Below are 13,470 nucleotides of genomic sequence, written 5' to 3'. Positions count from 1 at the left end.
GGGAGCCTCTCCCAGAGCGTCTCACACGCCATGGAGTCGCCTTCAAGCTCGCTCACCATGAGCCCTGCGGCTATCGAAGCTGCTCAGCCCTCTTCTGGTTGGCTCGGGCTCATCGGGTGGCTTCTCTTGAGCATGATCAACTTCACCTCTACCGTCCTGTACTTCATCATTCGGACGGTAACCATTACCTTTCCAAGTGTCCTGTACAGTCTCTTCTCTGAGAGTTGGACAGTGACTATGAATGCTACTACGCTGTATGCTGCCAATCCCTTGGTTTTGCAGAGCCACCCAAGACTCACAGCTTCACTAGCATGCTCATTGTCGTCGCTATCGTGTCGGCGGCTAGCTGGGTCGTCAGGTATCGCATCTTGAACATGTACTCAAGGTTGCCTCCCGAACCTCAGCGTAAGGAGCCTGAAATCGACTTATTCCCCGATACCCACGAGGGCGGCATCAAGTCCGGCCTAGCCAACTACCTTGACGAATTCCTGAGCGCAATCAAGATCTTCGGTTATCTCGAACGATCCGTGTTTCATGAATTGACTCGAAGCATGCAGACTAGAAAGCTTATTGCCGGAGAAACAATGAATCTGGAAGAGGAAAAAGGCTTCTGCATTGTTGTTGATGGTCAAGTTGAGATTTTTGTGAAGTCGGGAAGAAACCCTCGAGCACCTGCCAGGAGCGGGTCTCAAGATGACCTCTTGAACTCTTCCGACGATGAAGATACTCTGCCAGGCCAGCAAAGGTATCAGCTTTTGACTGAGGTTCGCAATGGAGCGCCGATGTCATCCCTTTTTTCCATCATGTCCTTGTTCACAGAGGATGTGAGATTGACAACACATGACGAGGAGTCTCCTCTTGGAGCGAGTGGTAGTCGGCATCCCAGGAGACCAAATCCTCTGAAAGAGTCTGCCCGACAGCGTTCTCATGGCCCAACGTCGATGCCTAGTACTCCTCATCTTGATCCCAACGTGGACCGTCCAGGAGTCAGATACGAGGATGGCAGTCTATTACCAGGTGGAGAAAGCGCCTCAAAGATCCCACCCATATCGTTAGAGCCTCCCGTTACTTTTCCGCCCAGTAAAGAACGGCCAGGCTCTCTCAAAAGGCTAATGTCGAGCTCGGCACATCCCGACATTATAGCCAGAGCCACGGTTGATACGACTATTGCAATCATTCCTGCAAGTGCCTTCAGGAGGCTGATCAAGATATACCCCAAAGCGACGGCGCATATCGTTCACGTAATTCTCTCCCGATTCCAAAGGGTGACACTTGCACAGGCGTTCAACTATCTTGGCCTGACTGCTGAAGTGTTGCAAACCGAGAAGGACATGGTCAAATTCACCACTTGCCAGCTCCCTAATATACTTCGTGGAGATGCACTCAATAGACTAAAAGAGAAATTTAGTGTTGAGCGAGAGCGTATCGGTGAAGACCAAGGGACAAAGGGGATTGCGCTGCACAACTCCGCAGCTACCAGGCGTCGAAGGTCGAGTGCGGCTATAAGAACAGAGATTGTTATGCAGGCTATCGCCAAAAACCGATCTGCGTCATCTACACTCAATGGTACAGCTCCTGCGCGCGATCCACGATCAGTTCGCGGCTTTAACAACCCTGGAGATCTGCTGGCAGGTGCACAGCTCACTCGGGCACTGAACAGAGTCCCAAACCCAGCAAATCCTCTACGGTCGCCAACGCATATGGGTGCAGAGGAAAGCGCCGTCTTCAGTCCGCTGACTCAGAAGACGTTTAATCCGTTTGATTCTGAAAGACATGCTCGCATCTCAATGGATCGTGATTCGGTCGATGAAGACAATCTGTTCAGAGCATCAATTCTTGAATGCGTTTTTAAATCCCTCGGCCTGGACGCTGGTGGGACTTCTTCTCGTGATGTCGACTCTATATCTATAGAAGGATCTCCGAGATTGATTTCCATGGATCAACGACGTGCCAAGACCATGTTCACGAACAACGCGTTTGGCTTCATCGGGCCATACGATGGATCTATGGATGGAGAAACTGAATCTCTGGCTTCGAATGGACTGGCCAGCCATATTGCGCCAAATGCGCATGCATTGGCTCATGACATGATGGATGAAGTCGAAATTGTCTTTTTCCCCAAGGGATCGGTGCTCATCGAGCAAGGAGAGCGGAGTCCCGGTCTATACTACGTCGTTGATGGGTTTTTAGACATTGGGACCACCATAACTGAGGGTCCTCAAAATATTTTCCAGAAATCGGGTCTGGCCTCTTTCAGCTCAGAGTCGCTTCATTCGGATCATTTGTTTGAAAGCTCTTCTTCCAAGAGGTCTAATGGCGATACGCCCTTGTCTTCATCTCGAGGCCAGACTCGCCGCCGAAGCGTTGCTCTTGTCAAGCCTGGAGGCATAGCCGGTTACATTGGCAGCGTCTCTTCTTACAGGTCGTTTATTGATGTAGTAGCCAAGACGGATGTATATGTTGGATTTCTTCCTCGAGCTTCCCTGGAAAGAATAGTGGACAAATACCCTATTATTCTCTTGACAATGGCCAAGAGGCTTACCCACATCTTGCCTCGTCTAATTCTGCACATTGATTTTGCTCTTGAATGGGTTCAAGTCAACGCTGGCCAGGTAATATTCCATGACAGCGATGAGAGCGATGCTATATATATTGTGCTTAATGGTCGTCTTCGCTTGGTTGAAGATAGGCAGGATGGCGGAGTATCGGCGCGAGCTGAATTTGGACAAGGTGAGAGTATTGGTGAGCTTGAGGTTCTTACTGAGACTGCACGCTCTGGAACTTTGCATGCCATTCGGGACACGGAGCTTGTCAAGTTTCCTCGCACCCTTTTCAACAGTCTCGCCCAAGAGCATCCCAACATTACCATCAAGATATCAAAAATCATTGCCTCCAGAATGAGGGCGGCGGTGGATGATTCGACCAAATACATCGGAAAGGAAGCAGGCTCGGGTGCCGTGAACAACCAGCGAAAGTCCACGTTAAATCTTCGGACTGTGGCTATTCTGCCAGTTACCTCGGGCGTTCCTGTTATCGAGTTTGGGCACCGCCTTATGAATGCGCTTTCCCAGGTCGGACCTCAGAATGGCGCAACTTCGTTGAACCAGTCTGCTATCCTGAATCATCTTGGCAAGCATGCGTTCAATAAGATGGGCAAACTCAAGCTATCACAATACCTCGCCGACTTGGAAGAGAAGTATGGGTTGGTGGTGTATGTGGCAGGTAAGCATCCATCTACTTTTCGTTTTCTGCGTTGATTTAAATCCTCTTGCTTTATGATGACAAACTTTTTACACCGAAGACATCGTCGATGATGGCTATGTTAACTCTAATTTTTTCCTGATCGCATAACTTATTCGCTCATTTACTGTTACAATCAAGCTGTATTGCACCACAAGCTAACATGGATGATTGTCAAAGACACTAGCGTCAACTCGCCATGGACACAAACTTGCATTACTCAAGCCGATAGCATTCTACTAGTTGGCCTGGCAGAAGGCTCGCCGGCAATTGGAGAGTACGAACGCTTCATGTTGGGAATGAAGTCAACAGCGCGAAAGACTCTGGTTCTGCTCCACACTGAACGATTTTCGCGCCCTGGACTTACACGGTCGTGGCTGAGGAATCGCATGTGGATTAACGGTGGTCATTACCACATCCAAATGGCATTCAGAACGGACGCCATGCCTGTCCACCCTCCGTCGAAGAAGCTTGGACAAGCTCTCAAAGAAAGAGTTCAGGTTTTGCAAGCTGAGATCCAAAAGTACACATCAAGAAATGTGCACCACACCCAGTATTACTCGCCTGACACCCCATTCAAGGGAGACTTTCACCGCCTGGCCCGCCGACTTTGCGGAAAATCCATTGGGCTCGTTCTGGGCGGTGGTGGTGCACGAGGTATCAGTCAGATTGGTATCATCAGGGCGATGGAAGAAGCTGGCATTCCCATTGATATCGTCGGCGGCACATCCATCGGATCATTTGTCGGAGCCCTGTATGCGCGCCATGCAGACGTTGTCCCCATGTTTGGGTTTGCAAAGAAATTTGCTGGTCGCATGGCCAGTCTCTGGCGCTTTGCTCTAGATTTGACATATCCTTCTGCTTCATACACAACGGGGCATGAGTTCAATCGAGGCATTTTCAAGACTTTTGGAAATACGCAGATCGAAGACTTTTGGCTCGAATACTACTGCAACACCACCAACATCAGTAAGAGCCGAGCAGAATTTCATACCAGTGGATATGCGTGGCGATACATTCGCGCTTCAATGTCGCTAGCCGGCTTGTTGCCACCGCTGTGTGACGAAGGCAGCATGCTGTTGGACGGTGGCTACGTGGACAACTTGACGGTATCACATATGAAAGACTTGGGAGTTGACATGATCTTTGCGATTGATGTTGGAGCGCTTGACGATGACACACCACAGACATATGGAGATTCATTGTCCGGTATGTGGGCGTTTTTCAATCGATGGAACCCATTTTCAGCGCATCCCAACCCACCAACGCTCGCAGAGATTCAAGGCAGGCTTGCATATGTCTCGAGTGTAGATGCTTTAGAGCGAGCAAAGACCATGCCAGGGTGCATCTACATGCGGCCGCCTGTCGATGCCTACGGAACACTAGACTTTGGCAAGTTTGACGAGATTTACAAGATGGGCTATAACTTTGGTCGAGAGTTTTTCCAACAGCTCAAAGACGAGAACAAGTTGCCCTTGATGGAAGAGACTGAGGCGAAGAAGGCTCTGCGGAGAACTACAGCGCCTCGACGAGCCAGCATCTAGACATAAAGCGGTTAGACAAGAAGCAAGCATATTAAAATTTTCTTCTCTTGTTAGGAAGCTAGACGGCGGCATTAGAAGAGAAAAAAGCCAATAGCGCGATGATGGCTAATGATTCTGAATGACTAGAAGCTTTCTTAATGAAACATGAAACATGAAACATGCCATAACGGCGAACATAGAATTCACCTCTACCATGACCACGTCGCCGGTTCTTCGATGAGCGATGCCCAAACGGTGCTATGACGAAAGTGACGAAGCTTGTAGTGATCCTGCTTGCCTACTGGCTCGTTACCTGAATTCTTGTGGACACCGATCGCGATATGCAGGGATTAAAGTGCTTGGTCCGCTGATGCTCCAGTTGGCTGCAGCCAGTGGGAATCGGAGCCGTGGCACGTCTGACATCATTTCCCGGATACTTGCTCGCGCAGATCCAAGTTTTTGTGTGTCTGTGTCTGTTTCTGCAAGCCAGGCCAGGCAGGTTGCCAGGGTAGCATCATATCTCCGTGGACTCTTGTCATCTTCTCGATCTGCTTTGTGGCCCCTTATGACGCCTGGTCGCATACGATCAAGTGAAGAGGGGGAGGCAGAGGGCTGCAAATCTTTGCTAAGCTGAAAAGGCAATGCACTGGAAGCTTTTTAAAAGCTTAGCATCCTTTTCTTCCTCACTCCATGAATCTGTGCCAAATCAAAAATGAATCAGTTTTTGTTATAACATTTTGTGACTATCTACAAAACAAATTCATCTATCACATACACACACAATGCCTTCTTCAAGACGAGATTATCCCAGCAGCATGTATCCCGAGCACGGGTCTGGCTATGGAGCAAGCAACTACAGTCAAAGCGGCAGAAGCAGCAAAAGAAGCAGAAGCGGTGGCGACGGCTACGATGCGCGAAGGAGTACGCGAAGGAGTGGCTACATCCCTCACAGCTATGACGACAGCCATGACGACAACTCTGAGAGCAGCTACGATAACAACGGCTATCGTCGTGACCTAAATGATCGCCGCCGCGGAGACAGAGACGACAGACACTCTCGCGACCGTCACTCTAGCAAGAGGGGTTCCCGTCGCGACGATGACCGTGACCGTGGCCGTGACCGTTCCCACGACCGAAATCCTGACAGAGATCACATTGAGAAAAAGGGCCGTAGCAGCAGCTTGGGGTTTCTCGAGCGCGTCTTGCCGCGCGAATTTCGTCCTTCACACGCTGATCCTGAGGCCCGGCTCCATAGATTGCAGAAAGAAAAGGACTGTGCCGGCTTTGACTGGACGCCGGGGCTGGTGTTGGGGCTGATTGGAGCGACGATGTTGTTTAATCACGAGAGGTCGCTTATTAAGAGGCAGAAGAAGGAGTATTTCGATTGAAAAGTCTTGAGAAAATCATGGATACACGAATCATGGATACACGAATCATGGATACACGAATCATGTGGGAATTGTAACGACTTTATGATGATGCTATTTGTATGAAATACGCTATGAATGAACTTGTTTGTCTAAGCAGATCAGACTGATCTATCTATCCATCTCCTTTCTTTTTCTTTTTTCCTTTGTTTCTATCTGAAAAGAAATCATAGCTAGCTAGGCATACACGTATATATCAAAAAGACGAATGTATAATTTTGCTCTTATATACCCTGATCTGATATTTTCTTCGTCTGGTCTACTCCAGCTTCAACTGTCCCTCAGTCGTCTCAACCAACAGATCAAACAACTTCTGAATAGTCTCCTCCCGCACCGTCGCCACACCCGTACACACTCTAATCGCAAAATGCTCCTTAACCACCGTGCTCGTCAGGTAAAACTGGCCACTGGCATTAATTGCATCGTACAGCTTCTGCGAGCGGCTGTTAATCTTGTCTTCGCTATCCCCGCTCACCCTGAACGTGACGAGGCCGAAATGCGCCTTTGTGAAAATGGTGAACAAGTCTGGCCTGGTGACGAGCTTGGCCTCGAGGGACTCGCCGAGCGTGATGCCGCTCTGGATGTGGGCTTGCAGGCCGCGGATGCCGTAGGCGCGCAGGACGAACCACAGCTTGAGCGAGCGGAAGCGGCGGCCGAGGGGGATCTGCCAGTCGCGGTAGTCGGTGACGAGCTCGTTGTCGCTGTACTGGTTGCGCAGGTAGTGCGGCTTGATGCTGAGGGCGTTGATGAGGTGGCCGCGCTGGCGGACCCAGACGGCGGAGCAGTCAAAGGTCGTGAGCATCCACTTGTGCGGGTTGAGGTTGAAGGAGTGGAAGTTGGCGATGGGCTTGGCCAGGGGCTTGTTTTCGTCCAGGAGGAGCGCGGCGCCGGCGTAGGCTGCGTCGACGTGGACCCAGATCTCGCCTGGCTTGCCGGCTCGCGGGGCCAGTGTGCGGGAGATGCCCTCGAAGTCGTCGACGGCGCAGACGTCTGTCGTTCCCAGGGTGGCGGTCAGGTAGAATGGCTCGAGTCCTTTGGCCTTGAGCTCGTCAAGCTTCGTGGCCAGAGCCTTGCCCGTCATGGTGAAGCCCTCCTTTTCTGATATCGGCACCGTGGCGAATCGCACGCCCAGAACCTGCGCGGCCTTCTTGGTGCTGGAGTGAGTGCCCTCGCTTCCCAGGGCAACTAGTTTACTGCGAAGCCTCCACGTCTCCTCCTCCTTCTCCTCGCCTTCGGGCAGATGAGCCGTGGCCTCGTTTATATACTTGTCTCTCGCAGCAACCATGACGGTGAGAATGGCCTCGCTGGCACTTCCATGCAGGACACCACCGCCGTGGGTTGGGCCACCACTAAGGAAACATTCAGGAAGTCCCAGAGCTTGAGCCAGCCAGTCCATCACAATCGTCTCCAGCTCGGTAACTGCAGGGGAGCAGATCCAGTTGAAATGGGCGCCATTGAAGGTGTTGGAGTACATTTCCGCAATGGCAGCAGGGTAACTGCTTGAACAGGGGAAAAAGGCCATGAAGCCGGGAGCTTGCCAGTGAGTGATGCCGGGCAAGATTTTTGACTGGATATCCGCCTGGATGGAGTCCCATGATTCGCCCTCGAGAGGAGCCGAGGCGGGGAGGAGCGGCCTCAGATAGCCGGGCTCAACATCAGCGACAACTCGGTGGTCAGAGATGTTGTCGTAGTAGTTGGCGACTGCAGAGAGTTTTCACATCTTGTTAGCTCAATGTCTCCTGACCACCTCTCATGTTCCGCATTGCATCCATGATATGTTGATTTGAAGATATTGCTTCTCATTCTTTGCGAAAGAACGATACACAACTCAAATCATCTTTTCACAGCATTTGCAAGCGCGTATATGCCAGTTTCGGAACTGTGACTCTGTCGATGGCTCGGAGAACGCAACCCCATAAACATAAGACCAAAAAAATTGAATACATGGAAAGCATAAACGCCACAAAAGCAAAGAAACTTACTGTCATCAATTGCCGCCTTGGCCGCCTCTCTAAACTGCTCTGAATCCATTGGGTGCGCCATGTCTGTCTCTGCTCTCGTCAGCCAGATAGTCTCTCGCTGGCTTGCCTTGAACCGTCTTTGATGAGTTTGAATCTCACAACTGAGGCGATATCCGTCTCCTAAAATATATGCGCCGGACCCTTGGTTTTTAGCCCCGCCACAATTGGAGAAAAGCAGTAATCCAACTCGGCGTCCCAAGCCCCTGTGGAGAAGCCCTTGCGAGATCCTAACCATTTTTAGCCCTGTCTGGTTCCAGAATCACAGCCAAGCAGCCTTGGGGCAAATCAATTAGGAAAAATTAGAGCGTGGGAGGAAAGCCGCCGGTTCAAGTGCTTCTCAGCGCCAGATCAATCAGAGAGCCTTCGATGCCAATTTCCCCCCCCACAGGGAGGATCTGGCCATTCTTCATCGGGGTAATAAAGCTCGGGCTCTGCAGGGGAATGAGTGGAACCGCCGTTGTCAGACTCTCATCGTTTGCCTCAAAACTTCCGATTCCGTTATGCCCCCCACTTGTTTGTCAACCTCTGTAAGCTTTTGGAGTTGTAGAAGAGATGGCAAAGTTGCTCTGGTCGCACGGACGGCAGGGGATCAATGTCAAATATGTCGTCCTTATCACGCCCTTTGATGACATGCCGCCTTTTGCTTGACATGTGAAAGGGTCGGCTGCGTTGGCCGCAAGCTTGGCATATCTTTGACAACTTGGTGCACTCGATGATGCCGCATCGCTAATCTCAATATCCATATTGCGTATTTCGCGAAATAACAGCATGATATAGAGCGATCTGATGTTATAGAAGATGACACCAGAGCGAGGCCAACTTTGAAATAGTCACTATTGTGCGCAATTGTCTTTGGCGCGCTAGGAGAATTGTGTTTTGTGCTCATGCCACCTAAGAGTTATCACATCACAACTGCAACACGATTTGCAACGAAGATATAAGATTCAAAATAACCTGAAAGTAAAATTGCGCAATAAAAGAAAAAAGGCTCATGCTTATCCACTGATGCATAATCAGTCAATCTTGATCGCACTGGTTATAGCAAAGTGTATCAGTATCCTGCATTTCCCCTGGCATGTGATTCGGAGTCGTTGGGGAAACTTACCTATATATCCTACGTACAAAAGCATAGGCGCTCAAGAATCCAATGGTGCCGGTCAAAAGTCCATATACGCAGCATGCCATGAAGCTATAAGCAAAGAACAGCATGCTACTCACAAAGCCACTAATGTGAAGCTTGAAGAAATAGTACCATAATGAGTAAAGAAACACCCAAAATGCGCTTCCGCCCCCAATAAAGAATGACTGCCACCACCAGTGGTAGTTCTCCGCGCACAACTGAGCATAGATGGATACAATGGTCACTTCGGCAATGGTAACCACCAAAATAGCAGACACGACCGCTAAGAAGCCAAAGACATAGTAGTAGCCACTCTTGTCATGCCATAGAGACTGGAATACGAATAATAGCTCGATAAAGATGACAGCAAATGGAATCAAACCCGCCAGCAAGGCTGCTTGAATAGATCTGCTATACCACGCTTGGCGAGGAACTTGTCGAGGAATCGTCGTCGTTTTGGTAGGGTGTTCCCAGGCACCGGCCTTGTGGAAGCCGTAATAAGACCCAACATAAACAAGCGGAACCTGTACGCAGAGCCAGAGGAAGAGAATAGCGACCAGCGTTCCAAAGGGAATTGCCGTACTTGATGCTTGGGCCCATACAAAGAGATTGAGGATGAATATGAGCCCAAATATGAGGCCGGGAAAAAGCAGTGCCGTGACAATGGCGTTTGCACGAAAATCAGTTCCGTCAAAACTCTTGAAGACGCGCGCAGAAAAGTAGCCAGAGAAGAGTCCTGCAAAGATAAAGAGGCCCACGCCAACGCTGATAAAACCGCCTCGGAAGCTGGGATTGAGAACTCCCAATGCACCAAGCGCAACAAGTCCCATAGCCATGAAAAACAGCTGCATCCCAGACCCAACGAGGGGAGCCAAAAGAATTCCAGCTTTTGGCTTCCGGAATACATCTCCATGGAGCAACTTCCAGCCTGTAGCCTCTTCCAAGGCCTCGCCTTGGTCGGACATTTCATCTTCATCGCTATCGTCGGCGTCTGTTCCCTGGCTCAACAAGCCTGTGGTTTGCTGGTCACTCTTGGCTTTTGCCCTCTTACTCTTACGTTTCCCTTCTTCTGCAGAAGTACCCTTATTGATATCGGAATGAATAGTCCGAGCGATAATAATCATGACAACTCCTGTCAGTAGCCCACAAATGATAAGAGAGTTGATGATAGCCACCCAGTGGATACGTGAGCCTCCTTCTTGGTTCACGAAATAGAGATCCCAGCGATGAGCCCACTCGATGCTGTTATCTTCGCGGAAATGAACTGAGTAGGTATATGGAATGTTCAAGGTACCAGGGCTGTTATCATCCTCCTCTATTTCGTCGGGATGATATGACAGACCATCATAATTTGGCTCTGTACTTGACGTCTTGTTTGGAGCAATGTAGAGCTCAAAGGGCTGGCCCACGTTTTGTATGTCCACGGGGCATCCTGAACTGTCCTTTTTGTTTCCATTTCCGACACTTTTGGGATAAACTTCAAAGCCCACGATTATTTTCTCGTCGCGATCACCAGCCCTGCCCGGTGCCCTGCGATACCGGATGACGATAGTATGGTGATTATTCAGATAATAGTGAAGCCTGCCCGTCTTTGAAGAGGCCTCGGTATAGCCCAACTTGAAACCGGAGGCGTAATACTTGCGCTTCTTGTCGGCGGTGACAAAGCTGGTAGCGCCAGGAAGGTTATCCACGATCCACTCTGCTACGTATCCATCTCGAATCAACTCTTTCGACCAGCGTAGGTCACGGCGTGACACTTCTTTATTGCAAAGCAGCGTACACGGGGTATTTTTCGTCATGGCGAGTTCTATATCAGATGTTATGATACGATCACCGCGTAGCACCTCTCCCAAATTCAAGGGAACGCTTTGTCCGCTCAGTAGGCCGCCTCCAGTTTTGTGCTCTCCAGTCGGGGAACAAGTGAATGGTAAATCGGTGTACGCAAACTGTAGCTGTGTGTTGTCTGAGTAAGCCTTGTTGACCATTAGAGGCACCAGTTCGCCATCTCTATAGCTCTTGATCGACCAGCCTGCGATGTGATACGTTAGCAAATTGCCGAAGATATAACCATTCATTTGCTTCAAAATCACGACAAAATACGAAGTCAAGTGGTGGCAATACCAGGGATGTAAAAGGCCGTTGACGGCGATAAAAGGAGAAGATGGACAAGGCCACAAAGGCCGGACCTCCATGTGCCAATCATGTTGATACACTCAAATCAGTTCACACAGCGCCAAGCTCTCCTTCCACAGTATCACCAAGACATGTATTGCCGGTTGGCTTCAGTTTCTCTTTTTGGCTTCAGCCAAAAAAAAAAAAAAAAAAAAAAAAAGAATCCTAGAGTCAACTCAGTAATTTTGAAACAGAATAACGCGACAAAAGCCGTTGGATCACGTTAGCTTCTATTACAGCTGGAGGCCAGATCACTTCCACTCTCTCCCTTGTGTGACGATGGAATCTGTCCCTAGTGAGAGTGGCGCATCCTGGGAAAAAAATGTAGATTGTATTTCTTCAGTATGGCACAATTGTGCTAATATGATGGCTTGTCTGGAGCTTCAATCTTTCACAAGGGATGGTGTTGATATGACCAGATGTCAAGATTGCGGTCGGAATATGGCAAGGGGGCTCCAATTCAATCCACCGAAGCTATGAACAGGTGCCCAACTAGGCCTAGCGGGCAGCGGCATCTGCATTCCGACTGATGGCTGCAATTAGCCGTAATTTTGCCGGCGTTGCATCTCCACCCGAATCTGGCCATAGCCAATGAGACTGGCAAACACGTGGCTTTGGAAGAATCAGGTGTCTGGGTACATATACAAGAATGAAAAATGCTACTACTATGGAGAGGTGCTTTTACTAGAACCATGCGTCTTCGCAGCAAGCATACCAAATTGTAAACACTCAAAGCAAAACGGCCCCATAGACTCTCAGTTCTCACGTACAACTGATGTTGGTCTATCAGATGGCTTCTTTCGGGATGAGATTTGCCGAACGTTAGAAACAAAAGTGGATGCAAAAATGGTAGTTGTTATGTAAGTGAGCAATTGCTTAAAACCCCCGCTGCAAACCTATAAATAAGAAAGAAAATCAATGAATCATAGAGTGCTTCGCACGGTTAATGCACGTTGATAGCGCTCGGCACGGAACATATTGCGCTATAAGTGGCGTTGCGGAATGAGGTATGTGGACTGGCGATCACTCGGATTAGGTTTTGCCAAGGTGGACAATCAGTGGGTAAGGCTACTGCAGAAGCGAGCGATGAAAACAACAACGGATGAGACAGCTGGAAGAAGACTATCTTGCAGCATCTGTAACTCTTAATGACAAACATTTGCATAGAAAGCATATGAGTAAGTAAAGCTAATTGGGCATATACATACAGAAAGACGGATCCTTCAGTAAATTGTCTCCAAAGCAACAATAGAGAGAGGTTAAAAAGTAGAGTGATAGAGGAGCCCCAAGCACTTCTTGTGTAATCGAGATTTTGACTTCAAAGTCTAACTCCCCGCCATTACTGCCTCCTGCTTGCTACCTAAAGTTCCACTTGTTTCAACCGCTGCTCTACTGCACTACCGGCAACAGATGTCCTACCATGTGCGGTCTGCATGTCATATACGGAGTTACGGGGTATGTTGTCAGCAGCACGTATTGTATCATTCATAACGCGGAATGCCATTGAGACTGAGGAGGCTTATAAATTGTTCCGCGACAAGTCATTACAAATATACGCGGAAAGCTGTACGCACTTTAACGCTAGCCCAGGATCGCTTATTGCTGGGTCACATGCCAATGATGAAATTCGAGAGTCCTTTCCCCTCGCCCTCACTCAACAAAGCTCAGGAAAGTTTTCAATCCCCTTTCATCCCTTTCACTTAGACTTAGGCACAGGCTCTAGCGAGCACGATGTCCTAAAAGAAGCTGCGAAGAAGCATCGAGTCACGAAACGAAGAAAATATTTCGAAAAGAGGATCTTCCAATAATGGGGCGACAAATAGATAGCTGTACTAAGCCATTTACGGAGATCGTCTGTCAAATCGTGCAGCAATCTGGGGCCCAAAAACTGGAGAACAGGGGCGTATGCAACTTTAGACTTTGAACGTTCTTTTGGGGTCAGAAAGACTTGACTTCGACAGCCGCCC

The 13,470-nt window shown here is 49.3% G+C and overlaps 4 protein-coding genes across 4 annotated transcripts; 2 read left to right on the top strand and 2 right to left on the bottom strand.

The window, feature by feature from the left end:
* Nucleotides 1–30: 30 nt before the first annotated feature.
* TGAM01_v205462 (lysophospholipase NTE1) lies at nt 31–4,784 on the top strand (the record flags this gene model as incomplete). The annotated part of the gene is made up of 3 exons (XM_018802777.1): nt 31–254; nt 311–3,222; nt 3,382–4,784. 3 exons carry the CDS (start codon nt 31–33, stop codon nt 4,782–4,784), a joined length of 4,539 nt encoding a protein of 1,512 aa, XP_018663894.1.
* A 761-nt stretch (nt 4,785–5,545) lies between these two features.
* TGAM01_v205461 (hypothetical protein) lies at nt 5,546–6,151 on the top strand (the record flags this gene model as incomplete). The annotated part of the gene is made up of 1 exon (XM_018802776.1): nt 5,546–6,151. The coding sequence occupies one exon, from the start codon at nt 5,546–5,548 to the stop codon at nt 6,149–6,151; it is 606 nt and encodes a 201-aa protein (XP_018663893.1).
* A 298-nt stretch (nt 6,152–6,449) lies between these two features.
* On the bottom strand, nt 6,450–8,233 carry TGAM01_v205460 (aromatic-L-amino-acid decarboxylase; the record flags this gene model as incomplete). The annotated part of the gene is made up of 2 exons (XM_018802775.1): nt 6,450–7,891; nt 8,173–8,233. The coding sequence occupies 2 exons, from the start codon at nt 8,231–8,233 to the stop codon at nt 6,450–6,452; spliced, it is 1,503 nt and encodes a 500-aa protein (XP_018663892.1).
* A 991-nt stretch (nt 8,234–9,224) lies between these two features.
* On the bottom strand, nt 9,225–11,523 carry TGAM01_v205459 (endomembrane protein 70; the record flags this gene model as incomplete). Its single annotated transcript, XM_024549646.1, has 2 exons — nt 9,225–9,243; nt 9,317–11,523. 2 exons carry the CDS (start codon nt 11,521–11,523, stop codon nt 9,225–9,227), a joined length of 2,226 nt encoding a protein of 741 aa, XP_024405595.1.
* Between the last annotated feature and the right edge of the window lie 1,947 nt (nt 11,524–13,470).

The sequence above is a fragment of the Trichoderma gamsii genome (genome assembly GCF_001481775.2).
Source record: "Trichoderma gamsii strain T6085 chromosome Unknown Scaffold_17.2, whole genome shotgun sequence".
Taxonomy (NCBI): Eukaryota; Fungi; Ascomycota; class Sordariomycetes; order Hypocreales; family Hypocreaceae; genus Trichoderma; species Trichoderma gamsii.
This window is presented reverse-complemented; position numbering and strand designations above follow the sequence as displayed.